General features: G+C 22.4%; 1 protein-coding gene across 3 annotated transcripts in view; it reads right to left on the bottom strand.

Moving 5' to 3' along the window:
- The window catches only part of LOC117178717 (protein FAM76A), a 38,775-nt gene extending 24,919 nt beyond the window's left edge, over positions 1 to 13,856 (bottom strand). For all 3 annotated transcript variants that reach the window (XM_033370146.1, XM_033370152.1, XM_033370155.1), the window contains exons 1-3: positions 13,474 to 13,856; positions 8,066 to 8,130; positions 7,790 to 8,003 (exon numbers count right to left, since the gene is read on the bottom strand). In XM_033370146.1, coding sequence (XP_033226037.1) covers positions 7,790 to 8,003; positions 8,066 to 8,130; positions 13,474 to 13,569 — 375 coding nt within the window. In that variant the 5' untranslated portion in view covers positions 13,570 to 13,856. The remainder of the gene's footprint in view (positions 1 to 7,789; positions 8,004 to 8,065; positions 8,131 to 13,473) is intronic.
- Between the last annotated feature and the right edge of the window lie 5,225 nt (positions 13,857 to 19,081).

The following is a 19,081-nucleotide window of genomic DNA, read 5'->3' as shown; positions in this document are numbered from 1 at the left end:
ATTGATATTTTTGATTGAAAAACAATTTTTCTTAATTAAAAATTCAATTTTTTGTAGAAAATTAATGTATTTTGTGGAAAATTCGGACTTTTGGGTTAAAAATTCCAACTTTCTTGCTGAAAATTCATATTTTCGGTTGGAAAATTAAATTTCATTATGAAAATTCATATTTTTGGTTGAAAATTCAACATTTTTCTTGAAAATTAATTTTTTTTAAATTGAAAATCGAACTATTTTGTTAAAAAAATGATATTTTAAATTAAAAATTAATTTTTTTTAGTTGAAAATTCAATTTTTGGTAGAAAATTAATGTATTTTGTGGAAAATTCGGAATTTTATGTTGAAAAAATTTCAACTTTCTTGCTGAAAATTCATATTTTTGGTTGAAAATTCAACATTTTTCTTGAAAATGAATTTTTTTTAATTGAAAACTTGTGTTTTGGCTTGAAAATTGATATTCTTGATTGAAAATTGATATTTTAAATTGAAAAACAATTTTTCTTAGTTAAAAATCCATGTATTTTGTTGAAAATTAACTTTTTTTTTTAATTCATATTTTTTTTTATTGAAAATCGAACTATAATTTTTGAAAAATAATATTTTAAATTAAAAATTAATTTTTCTTAGTTGAAAATTCAATTTTTTGGTAGAAAATTAATGTATTTTGTGAAAAATTCGGACTTTTGGGTTAAAAATTCCAACTTTCTTGCTGAAAATTCATATTTTTAGTTGAAAATTTAACAATTTTCTTAAAAATTAATTTTTTTAATTGAAAATTTTTCTTTTGGCTTGAAAATTGATATTTTTTATTGAAAATTGATATTTAAAATTGAGAAACAATTTTTCTTCGTTAAAAATTCATCTATTTGGTAGAAAAATCATGTATTTTCTTGAAAATTAACTTTTTTTTTTAAATTCTATTTTTTCAATTGAAAATCGAACAAGTTTGTTTGAAAAATGATATTTTAAATTAAAAATTAATTTTTCTTAGTTGAAAGTTCAATTTTTTGGTAGAAAATTAATGTATTTTGTGGAAAATTCGGACTTTTGGATAAAAATTTTCAACTTTCTTGCTGAAAATTCATATTTTTGGTTGAAAATTGAACTATTTTGGTTGAATAGTGATATTTTAAAATGAAAATTAATTGTTCTTCGGGAAAAATTAATTAATTTAGCTGAAATTTCACGTTTTTTCTCGAAAATGTGTCTTTTTGGGTTGAAAATTAAATTTCATGATGAAAATTCACATTTTTGATTGAAAATTCATCTTTTTTCTTGAAATTTTTTATTTTTTTAATTAAAAGTTTGTCTTTTGGCTTGAAAATTAATTTTTTTAATTGAAAATTTGTCTTTTGGCTAGAAAATTCATATTTTTGTTTGAAAATTCAACGATTTTGGTTGAAAATTTATATTTTAAATTGGTAATTAATTTTCCTCAGTTGAAAACTCATGTCTTTTGTTGAAAATTCGTCATTTTGATAAAAAAATTAATAGTTTTAAATTAAAAATTCATCCTTTATTTTTTTAAATTCACACTTTTGATTAAAAATGTAACTTTTTTGGTTGAAAATTAATACTTTAAATTAAAACATGAACACTTTTAATTAAAAATAAACCTTGCTTAATTAAAAATTTATGTATTTTGTTAAACATTCACCTTTTTTTGTCAGAAAATTAATTTTCTTTGTCGAAAATTCAAATTTTTGGTTAAAAATTTAACCATTTCGGTTGAATATTCATATTTTAAATTAAAAATTGATCTTTTAAATTGAAAATCAATTTTTCTTAGTTAAAAATTCATGCATTTTTTTCAAAAGTCGTAGTTTTGGTAAAAAAAATAATTTTCTTTTCAGAAAATTCATAATCTTGGATTAAAAATTCATGTATTTTATTGAAAATTCGTCTCCTGGATTAAATTTTTTTAAAGAAAATCCATGTTTTTGGTTTAAAATTAAACTCTAACGTTTAAAAATTGATATTTAAAATTAAAAATAAACCTCTCTTAGTTCGAAACTCATATATTTTGTTCACAAATTTTTTTTTTAGAAAATTCATAGCCTTGGGTTAAAATTTCAACATTTTACTTGAAAATTCATATTTTTGTTTGAGAATTTAACTTTTTTCATTAAAAATTTATATTTTAAAATGAAAATTGACACTTTAAATTGAAAATAAACCTTGGATAATTCAAAATTTATTTATTTTTTGTAAAATTCGTCATTTTGGTAGAAAATTGGGTTAAAAATTCATATTTCTGGTTAGAATTTTAACTTTTTTTTATTGAAAATTTATATTTTAAATTTTAAAAAAAACCATGCTTAGTTGAAAATTCACGTATTTTGTTAAAAATTCGTCTTTTTGTAAGAAAATTAATTTCCTTTTAACAACATTTATAACCTTGGGTTAAAAACTCAATTGTTTTCTTGAAAATTCATATTTTTCTTTTGAAAATTAAACGCTTTTCGTTAAAAATTTATATTTTAAAATGAAAATTAACTTTTTTTCGTGGAAAATTATAATGTTCAAAATTCGTCTTTTTCGTAGAAAATTAATTTTCTTTGTAGAAAATGTATAGTCTTGGGTGAAAAATTTAACTTTCTTTTTGAAAATTCATATTTTTGTTTACAAATTTTGCTATTATGGTCGAAACTTTATATTTAAAATTAAAAATTGATATACTAAAAAAAAATTGACATTTTGCATTGAAAATTGATATTTTAAAAATAAAATAAACCTTGTTTAGTTTAAAATTCATGTATTTGGTTCAAAATTCGTCTTTCGGGTTAAAAATTTAAACTTTTTGGTTGAAAATTGATATTTTAAATTGAAAATAAAAAATAAAATTAATAAATAAATTAATTTATTTGGTTAAAAATTCGTCTTTTTGGTAGAAATTTCAGAGACTTGGGTCAAAATTTCAAATTTTTTCTTGCAAATTCATATTTTTGTTTGAAAACTGAACAATTTTGGTTAAAAATTTATATTTTAAATTGAAAATTAATTCTTCTTAGTTGAAAACTCATGCATTTTGTTGAAATTCGTCTTTTTGGTAGAAAATTAATAGACTTGGGTTAAAAATTCAACTTTTTTTTTAAATTCATATTTTCGTTTGAAAATTTAATTTTTGGGTTGAAATTTGATATTTTAAATTGAAAACTTATATTTTAATTTGAAAATAAACCTCGCTCAGTTCAAAATTAATTTATTTTCTTAAAAATTCGTCTTTTTGTTAGAAAATTAATTTGCTTTTCAAAAAATTCAGGATCTTGGATTAAAATTTTTTATTTTTTCTTAAAAATTAAAACTTTTTCTTGAAAATTTATATTTTATATTAAAAATTGAAATTTAAAAATAAAAATTAATACTTTAAATTGAAAATAAACATTGCTTAGTTGAAAATAAATGTTTTGTTTTTTAAATTTATCTTTTTGGTAGAAAATTAATTTGCTTTTCCAAAAATTCCACTTTTTTCTTGAAAATTCATATTTTAGATTGAAAATTTAACTATTTTGGCTGAAAATTTATATTTTAAATTAAACAGAAATCTTGCTCAGTAGAAAATTTATGCATTTTGTTAAAAATTCGTCATTCTGTGAGAAAATTATTTTCCTTTTCAGAAAATTTATTATCTTGGGTTAAAAACTGAACGCTTTTCTTGAAAATTCCTTTATTTTTTCAAAAACTCAACTATTTTGGTTGAAAATTCATATTTTAAATTGAAAATTGATATTTTGAAATTTTAAATTGAAAATAAATTTTGCGCAGTTGAAAATTCATTTTTTTTTCATTCTTCTTTTGGGTAAAAAATTAATTTGCTTTTCACAACAAAAAATATTTTTTTCGTTGAAAATTTAACTATTTTTGTTAAAAATTTATATTTTAAATTGAAAATTAATCTTTTAAATTAAAAATAAAACTTGCTTAGTTGAAAATGTATGTATTTTGTTTAAAAAAATCGTCATTTTGGTAAAAAAATTGACTGCTTTTCAGAAAATTCATAATCTTGGATTCAAAATTCATATTTTTTATTTTGAAAATTTATACTTTTGGTTGAAAATTTAACTATTTTGGTTAAAAAATAATATTTTAAAATAAAACTAAACCTTACTTGAGAATTCATGTACTTTGTTTTAAAAAATCGTCTTTTTGGTAGAAAATTCGGCCTTGGGTTAAAAATTCATATTTGTAGTTAAAAATTTAACAATTTCGTTGAAAATTTATATTTTATATTAAAAATTGACATTTTAAAATAAAAATTAATACTTTAAATTGAAAAGCAACATTGCATAGTTAAAAATAAATGTTTTTTTTTTAATTCGTCGTTTTAGTAGAAAATGAATTTTCCTTGTACAAAAATTCATTCTCTTGGGGGTTAAAAATTGATCTTTTATTCTTGAAAATTCATATTTTTGGTTAAAAATTCAGATAATTTTGTTTGAAAATCGACATTTTAAATTAAAAAATTAATATTTCATAATTGGAAATTTGTCTTTTGGCTTCAAAATTTTTATTTTTATTGTCAATTCAGCTATTTTGTAGAAAATCCACGTGTTTTCTTGAAAATTCGTCTTTTGGATTGAAAATTTTACTTTTTTGATAAAAATTCATATTCTTTTTTGAAAATTTAACTATCGTGGTTAAAAATTCATATTTTAAATTAAAAATAAACTTTGCTTAATTGAGAATTCATTTATTTGGTTAGAAAATCGTATTTTTGGTAGAAAATTCATATTTTTGATTGAAAATTTAACTATTTTGGCTGAAAATTTATATTTTAAATTAAAAATAAACCTTGCTCAGTTGAAAATTTATGCATTTTGTTAAAAATTCGTCTTTCTGTGAGAAAATTATTTTCCTTTTCAGAATATTTATAATCTTGCGTTAAAAACTGAACGCTTTTCTTGAAAATTCCTCTATTTTTTAAAAAACTAAACTATTTTGGTCGAAAATTCATATTTTAAATTGAAAATAAATTTTGCGGAGTTGAAAATTCATTTTTTTGTTAAATTCTTTTTTTGGGTAGAAAATTAACTTGCTCTTCAGAAAATTCATATTTTTCGTTGAAAATTTAACAATTTCATTAAAAATTTATATTTTAAATTAAAAATTCCTCTTTTAAATTTCAAACAAACATTGCCTAGTTGAAAATTAATGTATTTTGTTAAAAAGTTGTATTTTTGGTAAAAAATTAATTTGCTTTTCAGAAAATTCATAATCTTAGATAAAAAAAAATCATCCTTTTTTTTGAAAAATTCATATTTTTGTTTGAAAATTGAACTATTTTGGTTAAAATTCATATTTTTAATTAAAAATAAACTTTGCTTAATTGAGAATTCATGTATTTTGTTAAAAATCCTTCTTTTGGGTAGAAAATTCATAGTCTTGTACTTAAAATTCATATTTTTGTTTGAAAATTTAATTATTTTGGTTAAAATTTGATATTTTAAATTGAAAATTAATTTCTCTTATTTAAAAATTCATGTATTTTGTTTTAAAAAATCGTCATTTTGGTAGAAAATTAAATTGTTTTTCAGACAATTCTCAATTGAGAATTCATGTATTTTGTTAGAAAATCGTCATTTTGGTAGAAAATTCAGTCTTGGGTAAAATTTCAACTCTTTTTTTTTTTTAAATCACTTTTTTTTTAAATTAAACGATTTTGGTTCCAAATTTATATTTTAAATTGAAAATTAATTTTTCATACTAGAAAATTCGTCTATTTTGTTAAAAAATTATAGTTTTGGTAAAACATTAATTATCTTTTCGGAAAATTCATAATCATGGATCAAAAATTCTTTTTTTTTTTATTTAAAATTCATATTTTTCGTTGAAACTTGAACAGACTTCTTTGAAAATGTACCCACTTTGTTTGAAAATTTGTATGTTAAATTAAAACTTAATTTTTCTTAGTTGAAAGTTTACGTATTTTGTTAAAAATTCGTATTTTTTGTGGAAAATTTAGTCTAGGGTTGAAAATTCGTAGAAAATTCATAGGATTGGGTTAAAATTTCAAATTTTTTTTTTGAAAATTTTATTTATTTTGGTTGAAAATTGATATTTTAAATTAAAAAATGGACACTTTAAATTAAAAATAAACTTTGCTGAATTGAGAATTCATGTGTTTTGTTAAAAATTCGTCTTTTTGGTAGAAAATTCAGTCTTGGATTAAAAATTCATATTTTTGGTTAAAAATTAAACTATTTTCATTAAAAATTTATATTTTAAATTTAAATGTAAAATAAGACTTGCTGAGTTGAAAATGCGTGTATTTTGTTTTAAAAAATCGTCATTTTGGTAAAAAATTCAGTCTTGGGTTAAAATTTCAACTCTTTTTTTTTTTAAATCATATTTAAGTCTGAAAATTGATCGATTTTGGTTCAAAATTGATATTTTAAATTAAAATTAGTTTTTCTTAATTAAAAATTCATATATTTTGTTTAAAAAATCGTCATTTTGGTAAAAAATTAATTTTCTTTTCAAAAAATTCATAATCTTGGATTCAAAATTCATATTTTTTATTTTGAAATTTTATATTTTTGGTTGAAAATTTAACTATTTGGGTTGAAAACTAATATCTTACATTAAAATTAAACCTTACTTAATTAAGAATTTATGTATTTTGTTTAAAAAATCGTCTTTTTGGTAGAAAATTCAGTCTTGGGTTAAAAATTCATATTTTTAGTTAAAAATTTAACAATTTCGTTAAAAATTTATATTTTAAATTAAAGATTCATGTATTTTGTTAAAAGCCATAGTTTTGGTAAAAAATTAATTTGCTTTTCAGAAAATTCATAATCTTAGATAAAAGAATTCATCCTTTTTTTTTTTTGGAAAATTCATATTTTTGTTTGAAAATTTAACTATTTAATTAAAATTAATGTTTTAAATAAAAATTAAACTTTGCTTAATTCAGAATTCATGTACTTTGCTAAAAAATCGTCATTTTGGTAAAAAATTAATTTTCTTTTCAGAAAATTCGGTCTTGGATTAAAAATTCATATTTGTTGTTTTCAAATTTTATATTTTTCGTTGAAAACTAATATTTCACATTAAAATTAAACCTAACTTAATTAAGAATTTATGTATTTTGTTTAAAAAATCGTCTTTTTCGTAGAAAATTCAGTCTTGGGTTAAAAATTCAAATTTTTAGTTAAAAATTTAACAATTTCGTTAAAAACTTATATTTTAAATTGAAAATTCATCTTTTAAATTTTAAAAAAACCTTGTCAAGTTGAAAATTCTGTTTTTTTGTAGAAAGTTTTTCTAGGGCTAAAAATTCAACTATTTTATTAAAAATTCAGCTATTTTTATTCAAAAATTAATATTTGAAATTCAAAATAAACCTTTCTCAGTTAAAAATTCATGTATTTTTTTTTAATTCGTCTTTTTCGTAGAAAATTCATAGTCTTGGGTTAAAATTTCAACTTTTTTTTTTAATTTAACTATTTTGGTAGAAAATTGATATTTTAAATTGAAAACAAACCACGCTTAGTTGAGAATACACGTATTTAAAAAAAAAATTCCTCGTTTTAGTAGAAAATTAATTTTCCTTGTACAAAAATCCATTCACTTGGGATAAAAATTGGTATTTTTTTTTCTTAAAAATTTCGCTATTTTGGTAGAGAATTAATATTTCAAGTGAAAAATTAATCTTTCCTGCTCTTTAAAAATACTAAATTATAATTCAATCAGAATAAACCGAGTGGTTGAAAAAAAAAAAAAAAGAAAAATGATAATTTCTCGGTTAAATCGCCACCCTGTCGCTACTAAACTATTATTTATTCAATACCTTTTTATCTTCGTCCTGTCTGTCGAAGGCACATTTCTGCTTGCACTGCTCGCAAGTGACAGGTGGGCCATAACGCTTTTCTGAATTTGTGCAACGCTGACATTTGCTGCCGATAAAAGCCGCAATCGTATTACAATATTCGCAAGCCGATGGCTTTCCATAAGCTTTCACATTTTGCTCGCATTTTTTACAAATTGTGCTCGTATTTCCCTTTCTGCAAAATAAAATTCTCTTGTATTCTCAAATCGAGAAAAACAACAACAACAAAAAACTTACACAGTCTGTTGGAATTCGGATCTACAATAGGTACATTTCACCACAGGAAAAGTTCCGCGACATTCCTGCGAAACGACAATTTTTATTTGATAAGAGAGATAGAATTAAGAATGTGAATCTGATAACGCGTTTGCAAAGAAGTCGTAAGAAAAATTATTCATTTAAACATGTCAGTCAATTTTTTTTTCACAAAAAATTCGAGAAAATAACAAAACAAAAAATTTAATTCATTTATGAATATCGATGAAGAAGGCATTACAATAAATAAATAAAATTTCTTATAACCAGTTCACGAATTAGAAAAATTACTATAAAAAAGGATAATAAAAAAATTAGTACAGAAAGAAATAATATCAACATAATGAAAGAGTTGACGAAAAAATAGAGAAACTAGACACAAACGACTTATTTATTTTACGTAAAAAAAATAGGGGACTTCAAAAAACAAATATTAAAAATACGGGATTTGAGACACGAAATCTTGAAAATAGGGAAGTTTAAGAAACAGATTATGAAAATATGTGATTTGACAGACAAAATGTTGATAAGAGGGTATTTAATAGACAGAATTTTGAAAATAGGGGATTTTAGAGATCAAATCTTGAAAATAGGGAGCTTTAGACACCAAATATTAATGATATTGGATTTTAAGCAATATAATTTTGCAAATAGAGGATTTTACATTTAAAAAATTTTTAAATAGGGGATTTTACATTAGAAAATTTTGAAAAAAGAGGGGTTTTAAAGCTCAAATCTTTTAATTAGTGGGTTTTTAGACAATAAATCTTGATTATAGGGAAGTTTAGGCCACAAATGTTCAAAATAGAGGATTTTACTTTTTTTCTTTTTTTTAAATAGGGGATTTTACAGAATTTTTTTAAATAGTGTAATTTAAATGCCAAATCTTGAAAATTGAGGATTTTACACACGAAATCTTAAAAATAGTGGACTTTAGGATTCAAATATTGAAAATAGGAGATTTTACAGACGAAATTTTGAACATAGGGAATTTTAGATAACAAATCTTGAAAATAGGGGATTTTGGACAACTCTTGAATATTAGGGAACTTTAGGAAACAAGTGTTGAAAATAGGGGATTTTACGGAATTAACTATTGAAAATAGGGGATTTTAAAGACCAAATTTTGAAAATAGGGAACTTAAGACACAAAATCATGAATTTAGTGGATTTTAAGCAAAATAATCTTAAAAATAGGGGATTTTACATTCAAAAATTTTGAAAATAGGGGAATTTAAACACCAAATCTTGAAAATAGGGGATTTTAGACACCAAATCTTGATTATAAGGAAGTTTAGGTCACAAATGTTCATAATAGTTGATTTTACTTTTTTTATAGGGGATTCTACAGATTTTTTTTAATAGTGTAATTTAAATGCCAAATCTTGAAAATCGCAGATTTTACAGACGAAATCTGAAAAATAGCGGACTTTAGGAATCAAATCTTGAAAATAGGAGATTTTACCGACGAAATGTTGAAAATAGGGCATTTTAGATAACAAATCTTGAAAATAGGGAGCTTTAGACACCAAATCTTAATTATATTGGATTTTATGCAAAACAATCTTGCAAATAGGAAATTTTACATTGACAAATTTTGAAAATAGGGGACTTTACATAAGAAAATTTTGAAAAAAAGGTAATTTTAAAGACCAAATTTTGAAAATAGGGAATTTTAGACACCAAATCATGAATATAGTGGATTTTAAGCAAAATAATCTTAAAAATAGGGGATTTTGCATTCGAAAATTTTGATAAATAGGGGATTTTAAATACCAAATCATTAAAATAGGGGATTTTAGACAACAAATCTTGATTATAGGGAAGTTTAGGTCACAAATGTTCAAAATAGGGGATTTTACTTTTTTCATTTTTTTTTTAAATAGGGGATTTTACAGATTTTTTTTTAATAGTGTAATTTAAGTGCCAAATCTTGAAAATTGGGGATTTTACACACGAAATCTTAAAAATAGTGGACTTTAGGAATCAAATCTTGAAAATAGGAGATTTTACCGACGAAATGTTGAAAATAGGGCATTTTAGATAACAAATCTTGAAAATAGGGGATTTTAGACAACTCTTGAATAATAGGGAACTTTAGGAAACAAATGTTGAAAATAGGGGATTTTAAAGGCAAAATCTTGAAAAAAAGGAATTTTAGTCAACAAATCTTGAATATAGTTAAGTTTAGGAAACAAATTTTTGAAATAGGGGATTTCACAGAACTTTTGTTGAAAACTTGATTTTACAGATTTTTTTAATACGGAATTTTAAAGGCCAAATCGTGAAAATAGGGGATTTTAGACACCAAATCTTAAAAAGAGGGGATTTTCAAGATGAAATTTTGAAAATAGGGGATTTTACAGAAGAAAAATAGTGAAAATCGAGGATTTTAAAGACCAAATCTTAAAAATAGGGAACTTAAGACACCAAATTTTGTATATAGTGAATTTTAAGCAAAATAATCTTAAAAATAGGAAATTGGACATTAGAAAATTTTGAAAATTGGGGATTTTAAAAACCAATTCTTTAAAATAGGAGATTTTAGACAAAAAATGTTGAATATAGGTAAGTTTAGGAAACAAACATTTAAAATAGGGGGTTTACACCATTTTTTTTAAACAGGGGATTTTATAGATTTTTTTGAATAGGGGATTTTAAAGGCTAAATCTTGAAAATAGGGAACTTTAAACACCCATTCTTGAATATAGTGGATTTTAAGAAAAATAATCTTAAAAATAGGGGATTTGACATTAGAAAAATTTGGAAATAGGGGATTTTAAATACCAAATCTTGAAAATAGGGGATTTTAAACAAGTTTCGAATATAGGAAAATTCCGGAGACAAATGTTAAAAATAGGAGATTTTAAAGACGATATTTTGATAATAGTGAATTTTAGATGCAAAAGCTTGAAAATAGGGGATTTTAAACCACAACTCTTGAATACGGGGAACTTTAGGAAACAAGTGTTGAAAATAGGTGATTTTACCATTTTTTTTTTAAATAGGGGATTTTAAAGGCCAAATCTTGAAACAGGGAATTTTAGACACCAAATCTTGACTATAGGGAATTTTAGGATACAATTGCTGAAAATAGGGGATTTTACAGAAAAATAGGGGATTTTACAGACGAAAATGTTTAACAGGGGATTTTAGAGATCAAATATTAAAAATTGAGGATTTTATAGGCGAAATATGAAATATAGGGGACTTTAGAAAGCAAATCTTTTAAAAATAGGGGTCTTTAGGAAACAAGTCTTCAAAATAAGGAATTTTACAAATGAAATTTAAGAAATACGGGATTTTAGAGGCAAAAAAATAGGGGAGTTTAGGAAACAAATTTTGAAAATAGAGGATTTTACAGACCAAAATTTTGAAACTAGGGGATTTTACAGGTAGCCGTTTTAATGACAGAAAAAAATTTCCGGCAATTTTAAGCTAGGAATATTAAATATGGAACGATTACTTTTTTTGTCACAAACTGAACGCTTCTTAAACTAGAAGTTAAATTATTTTCATTTTGAACAGTATAAAAATCACTTAAAAGGGTCAACATTTTATTTTAAACTCTTGAAACATCGACAGTTCTTTTACAGTTATTCAAACTTAATATTATTTTTGACATTTTTTCAGAATTTTTAAACATTTTTTAAAATGATTTTTTGAAACTTTTCAAAATACTAATAAAGCTTCTATTTTTTTTTTATTTAATCCTGAAAAACCTACGTTGTGTTAAAAAAATTTCAAATTTTAAATTACTACTAAATCATTTCAAGACTTTTAAACCTTCTAAATGTCTATTAAAATAATAGGATTTTTTCCGTAACTTTTTTGAAAATAATTAAAAGCGCCTAAAAATCTGGCAGGTCCTTTTTTATAATTTTTTAAATCTTTTTAAATATGGTCATAAAATGAATTTTTTAAAATAAAATTTTTTTATTCTCTACGAACCTTTCAAAATTCTTAAAACGCTTCTTTTTTTAAATTTTCAAAAAATCTAATATTTTGAAATCTTCAGAAAAATTTTGAACTATTCAAAGTCTTTTAAAATATTTTGAAATATTTAAAAACTTTTCTAAAATATTTCGAAATCTTTGAAATCTAATTAAATATTTGTAAAATTTTGCAAATATTTTGGAATCTTATAAAATATCTTGAAATCTTTTAAAACAATTGTAAATATTTTGAAATCTTTGAAATCTAATTGAATTTTAGAAATGTTTGTGAAATTTTGCAATCTTATCAAATACTTTGAATCATTTAAAACTTTTTTTAAACCTTTTGAAATCTTTTAATTGTTTCTGAAATGTTGCAAAACTTTTGAATTCTTATCAAATGCTTTGCATCATTTAGGACTTTTATAAAATATTTTGAAATGTTTGTGAAATCTTCAGAAATTTTTTTAATATTCGAAATCTTCTAAAATATTTTGAAACCTTTTAAAATATTTTGAAATCTTTTAAAACTTTTCTGAAATATTTGTGAAATCTTCTAAACAATTTTGAATTCTTCGAAATCTTCTCAAATATTTTGAAATTTTGCAAATCTTCTAAAATATTTTAAATCTTTAAAATCCTTGTGAAATATTTTGAATTCTTTAAAATATTTTGCTACTTTTCTAAAATATTTTGAAATGCTTGTGAAATGATTAAAATATTTTAAACATTTGTCAAGTATTTTGAATTCTTTGAGATCATTTAAAATCACTCAATCAAAATAAAATGCATGGTGACTAAAATAACTCTTAACTGAAAAAAAATTTCAATTTTTCTAAAATTATACAATTTTATATTAAAATCCTTTATAGGTAAAAATTGCACAATAGAGAAGGTTAAAATTGTAATAATGCAATATTATTATAATTAATTTAAATACTTAAAGATTGCATAATTTCCAAAAGAAAGTAGCATTTTTTGAAATCCTTGTAAAACCATTGAAATCAATTAACAAATCTAAATCCAAGGTTAACTGAAAATCACTGAAATTGACCATTTTCGAATGCATTTAAAAATTCAGTCACGAATTACTTTTTATTTAAATCGTGAAAACTCCAATACTTAAAAAAAAACTTTTAACTTTTAACTTTGCTCGAGGGAAAGCTCAGCACCTAAAAGTGCAAAATTGTAACAAATAAATTCTACACAACACACAAAAATAGCTTTATTTCCGAAAAAAAACTCACACGAATTAAAAGACCACGTCAGAAAGAAATAACCGTAAATGCACTACGCGACATAACCTACAAATTAAGGATAAAAGTTTGCAAAACTTGTCTGACCCTGAATTTGCGAAAAAGTCTAATTTTAGCAACAATTGTGTCAGACGCATCAAATAGTGAAAAAAGAAATTCGAGTCTCCGAAAATGAAGGGGAATATCGAAAAACTCTTACCTTGCAAAGTTGTTGTCCCGGGGATAATTCCTCGAAAGGATGTCTCGAAAAGCACCTGGAGCAGGCAAAAAGGGCCGTGGCGTTGTTGGAACTCATTCTGGAAGCTCAAACAATTTTTCTGTTTCTTTGAGTCTCAGAAAAGTCAAACTCGCGAACGCAAAACCAAACGAAAAACCGAGAAACGCTTACGATCCTTTCAAACGTTGCCGATAAGCAGAGGAGTCGAATTTTGTATTAAATATGCCGTAAAAGTCTTTCACACATTTTTTTCGACAGTTTTTCACAGGAACGGCCCGATTGTTTAGCAACAAATATTATTTTCGACCGGCTGTTGATTTTGTCGAAACGGCCATCTTGGTGTCTAGGAGGACGCGCAGGGAATTGTGGGAAAGTATAGTTGCAGCTCCTGTCACTAGAGGGATTGGCGGGAAATACAAAGATTCTAATAGATTTTTAAATATTTGAGAAGATTACACAAGTAATTCAAAGTATTTTAAAAAGCTGTTAAACAATTCAAAAATATTTCACAGATTTTACAAGTATTTCAAAATATTTTAAATGTTTCCAAATAGTTAAAAAAATTTAAAAGATTTTACAAATGCTGGAAAGATTTAAAAATAATTTAGAAGACTTTTTAGAAAGATTTCAAAAAATATTAAATAAAATGCAGATTTTTCAAGATTTCGAAATCAACTTTTAAAGCTTTTTAAAGATTTTTGAATGTTTCAAGAGAATAAACATTTTTTCTTAAGATGACTAGGAAAATTTAAAATTATTTTTTTTTTTGGAACAATTCAGTTTGAAAGAATATTTAAAAAGATTTCTTGGATTATAAAAAAAAAAAAAACTAGAAGATTTAAAAGTTTTAAAACAATTTAATAATTATTTCAAATTTGAAAACATTTTTAACAACATGTATATTTTCAAAGATTTCGAATTTATATTTCAAATTTTTTTTAAATGAAAAGTTTCAGAGAATAAAAAAATTTTATTAAGGTTACTAGAAAAACAATTTATTTTGAAAAAATTCATTTTAACAGATTTAAGAAGCCTGACATAATAACCAAAACATTATATGGAAAATTTTAAAACGACTTTTAAACCATTTTTTTTTTAAGTAAGCTTTCGAATTTTTTATCATGGAAAATAAATTTTAAGAACATATTTTAAAATATTTTAAATGATTTTAAATTTCAGAAAAAATCCTTATCATTTGAGAAGATATTAAGAATAATTAAAAAAGAAATTCAATTATAATTATAAAATTTTAAAAGATTTCAAAATTTTTTTACATTTTAAAGTAAAATGTTTAAGCATTTCAAGGATTTTGCAAGGTTTCATGAGAATAAAAAAAATGCTCTTAAGCTTGCTAGGGAAATTGAAATTAATTTTTTATTTTGAAAAATTAATTTCAATAAAATATTTTCAAAGATTTCAAAACTTACCAATGAAGGACCTTCAATATTTAAAAGCTTTAAAATATATTTAGAAGTTTTTAGAAAAAATCTCAACAATAATTTAAAATTTTAAAATATTTTTAAAAACTTAAAATAAAATATACATCTTTGAGGATTTCAAAATACAATTTTTAATTTTCTTCAAGATTTTAAAATGTTTCAAGATAACAGAGTTTTTAAATGTTTCAAGGAGATAAAAAAATATTCTTAAAATTTGTGAGAAATATTTGTAGGATTTTTTATTTCATAAAATTTATTTTGAAACTAGATTAAAAAATATTTTTAAACATTCCAAAAGATTTCGAAAAATGTCAAAAAGTATTCTGGAATATTTTAAAGAAATTCTAACAACAATTCCAATTTGAAAAGGTTTAAAAGAACCTAAAATAATATCCAGATTTTTGAAGATTTTGAAATACAACTTTAAAGTTTTTTTTTAATTTTTGAAAAGTTTCAAGATAATAAAAAAACCTGTCTTCATATTCCTAGGAATATTTAGATTTATTATTCCCAAAGAAAATGAATTTTAAAAAAATACTGAAAAAGATCTTTAAACATTACGAAAGATTTACAAAACTGTCTAAAAATGAGAAAAAAATCTATATTTTGAAAAATGGCGAACAACAAGATTTAGAAAATTCGAAGAATTTTTAAAGGTTGTAAATTAAAAATGATTTTTCATTTTGGGAAAATTCAGTTTAAAAGAATATTTAAAAATATTTCTTAAATAATAATAAAAACGCCTTGAAGATTTTGACGGTATTTATTTAATTTTTTAAATATTTAATTGCTCAATTCAAATTATTTTAATAGGTATTTTAAGTGTTTAAAATTTTCGAAAAGATTAAAAAACTCAAATTTTAAACATAATGTAGATTTTTCCAGATTTCGAAGTTTTTTATGAGCATGAAAGGTTTCAAGAGAATAAAAAAAATGCCTTAAGGTTCCTAAGAAGAATTTTTGTCTGGAAGATTTTACAGCCATTTTTCTAATTTTTCAGGATACAAAAAAATGAAAAAAAACGACTCGTTTGAAAAGTTATATTATTATTATTTATTATTATGCATTATTATTATTATTTGGGAAAGATACACAATTTATTATAATTTTTATTATTATTATTATTTTATTATTATTATTTAGAAGTCTAGAAAAGATTCAAAAATAATTTAAATTCCGAAAATATTAAAAAAAAAATAAAATTCAGATTTTTAAAGGTTCTGAAAAAGATCGTTTTTAAGAATTTTGAAAGCTTGCGAGAGAGCAAAAAAATTCATAGATAAGATTTTTAATTTAATTTTTTTAAAGTAATGAATTTTAAGAGAAAATTTCAAAAGATTTCAAAATATTTTAAATGGTTCCTTAAGATTTCGAAAAAGAACCAAGAAGATTTTAAAGAAAAATTGTTCAATCTTGCAAAATTAGAAAGTTTAAAAAATAATTCGCGTAAGTTAAAGAGGTATTTAAAAATTTGATTGATTTCAGGTTATTAAAAAAAACTTCGGGGGATTTTTGGGAAATTTTAAAAGAGAGTCTGGAAGATTTTGAGGCTATTTTGTCAGTTTTTCAGGATTCAGAGAAATAGGAGTCATTTTTAACGATATTTAAAAGCATTACAATTTTTGAAAAGATTAAAAATTAATTAAAAAATTTTTATGATTTTCAAATAAAAATATTCCAAAATTATCAAAGCAGGAAGTGAAATAGTTTGAAGCAAAGTTTTAATATTTACAAACATTTACGAAAAATTCAGTTAATTATAATAGATATTTAGAGGGTTCAGAAATTTTGAAAAGATTAAAAACTATTTTAAAATTTTATAAATTAAAAAAATGTAAAATTTGCAATATTTGGAATAAAACTTTTAGAAGCTTTTTAAAATATTTGAAAGTTTAAAATAGAATAAAATAATTTCTGACACTTTATAGGAAATTTTAAAATGATTTTTTGTTTTGAAAAGTTTATTTTAAGAGAATATTTCGAAAAAAATTCAGGAGATTTTCAAAATTTTCGAAAAAGAATCTGAAAGATTTCAATGAAAATTTTTGTTCTTTTGGAGTATTTTAAAAATTTAATGGAAAAATTAAATCAGTTGAGAAGATATTAAGTCATGTTGTTTCTAATGCAAATTTTCAAATTTATTAATTTTTTTTAATCAAAAAAAAGTATTCTCTACTGTAAAAGATGGCTTTTCAAAAAATACTTGAATATTCAAACTAAAAAGAGAAATGCCCAATAAAAAATATCATAGTTTATATTTCAACCAGAAAGATGAAATTTATTTTAAAAAGAAGAAGTTTAAAACCAAAAAGACAAATTTTCAACAAAAACAAATTTTCCACCCAAGAAATGAATGAAAGTTTATCAAAATTGATGAACCTTTAAACCAAAAGACGAATTTTCTCTACAAAAATTAAATTTTTAAACAAAAAATATATGACGTCAGCAAAAAATTAATTTTCCATGAACATGATTTTTTAACAAAATTGTTGAATTCTTTACCAAACAATTGCATTTTTTTCTAAAACAGATCAAATTTTTCTTAAAACAGATGAATTTTTATTTAAAATAAAATTTTTTAAACAGTTGAATTTTCATTCAAAAAAGATTCCAGTTGATTTTTTAAGGTCAGTATATACATTTTTAAATAAAAAAGAAGTTTCGAAGAAAAAAAGTGAATTTTTAATCCAAAAGACGAATTTTTCAAACAAAAAGGATGATTTGTAAAAAGTTAGTTGAATTCTCTACCAAATAGTTGTATTTTTATCCATGAAAGATGAAATTTCTCTTTAAATAGATGAATTTTTAATTAAAAAAATTTTTTTTTAAAGGTGGATCTTTCATCCAGAAAGGATTTTAGTTCTCTTTTTTACCCCAAAATATTATATTGAAATAAAAAGTAATTTTTCTTCGAAATGTTTCAATTTTCAATAAAGCAACAGAATTTCCAACCAAAAAATATGACTTTTCAACAAAACTAATGAATTTTCAATATAATAGTTGAATTTTTATCCAAAAAAGATGGAATTTCTGCTAAAGCAGGTGAATTTTAAAATCAAATAGGCAATTTGTCGAAAAAGAAATTGTGAAAAGAAAACCTTCAATAAATAGGTAATTTTCATCCAAAGAAGATTTCAATTCCCTTTCGTACATTAAAAGAAGAATTGTAAGCAATAAGTTAATTTTCTATTAAATATTTGAATTTATAACCAAAAAGTATGACTTTTTAAGAACTTTGTTAAATTTGCAACCAAACAGTTTGCATTTTTGTCCAGGAAAAATAAAAATTGTAATAAAATAGGTTCATTTTTAAATCAAAAAGACAAATATTCAAAAAAAGATTTGAATTTTCATCCAAAAAGATTTCAATTGACTTTTCAACACAAAAATACGAATTTAAAACAAAAAGTGAATTTTCTAGGATAGTTTAATATTCAACAAAGTAGTTACATTTTTATCCAAAAAAATGCAATATATCTACTAAAAAATCTACTAAAAAAAACTCTCAAATCAAAAAGACAAATTAAAACAAAAATATATTTTTTATCAAAAAAAGATTTCAGTTTACTTATTTTACAAAATAGTTGCATTTGTAAACAAAAAGGATGTCTAAGAAAATTGTTAAATTTTCGAACAAATGATAAAATTTATAACTAAAATGACCATTTTCAGGTGAAGGTCTTTGCCAATTTGCACAAATTACGTGGATGAGAGAAGGACCACTTCCGTAACAAATAGTAAAAAAATGTCTGGCCCCCCCCCCCCCCCTCCATTGAACTGTTTCGTCATTTAAGTATGGCCCCTAGGCCTCTTGCCAAATTATCGACAAAAATAAAGACAAGATGACGAGTGGTTCACGTGACCAGATTCCTACCTTACCGACACTTTTTGTATTTTCCAACTTATTTTCACACAAAGCGCCAGATCGAGTTGAACATTTTGGATAATAAATCGGAAGCACTAAGAAAGGTGGGTCTGGTCCTAAATTTTAATAATTATGAAAAAAATTTATTTACAACAAAAACTTTTTTATATAATTATAAAAATTTAGGACCAGACCCACCCAAATTTTCAACTCGATGTGGCGCTTCGTGTGAAAATAAGTAAATAAGTTGGGAAATACAAAAAGTGTCGGTAAGGTAGGAATCTGG

The sequence above is a fragment of the Belonocnema kinseyi genome, chromosome 1 (assembly GCF_010883055.1).
Source record: "Belonocnema kinseyi isolate 2016_QV_RU_SX_M_011 chromosome 1, B_treatae_v1, whole genome shotgun sequence".
In the NCBI taxonomy this organism is placed as follows: Eukaryota; Metazoa; Arthropoda; class Insecta; order Hymenoptera; family Cynipidae; genus Belonocnema; species Belonocnema kinseyi.
This window is presented reverse-complemented; position numbering and strand designations above follow the sequence as displayed.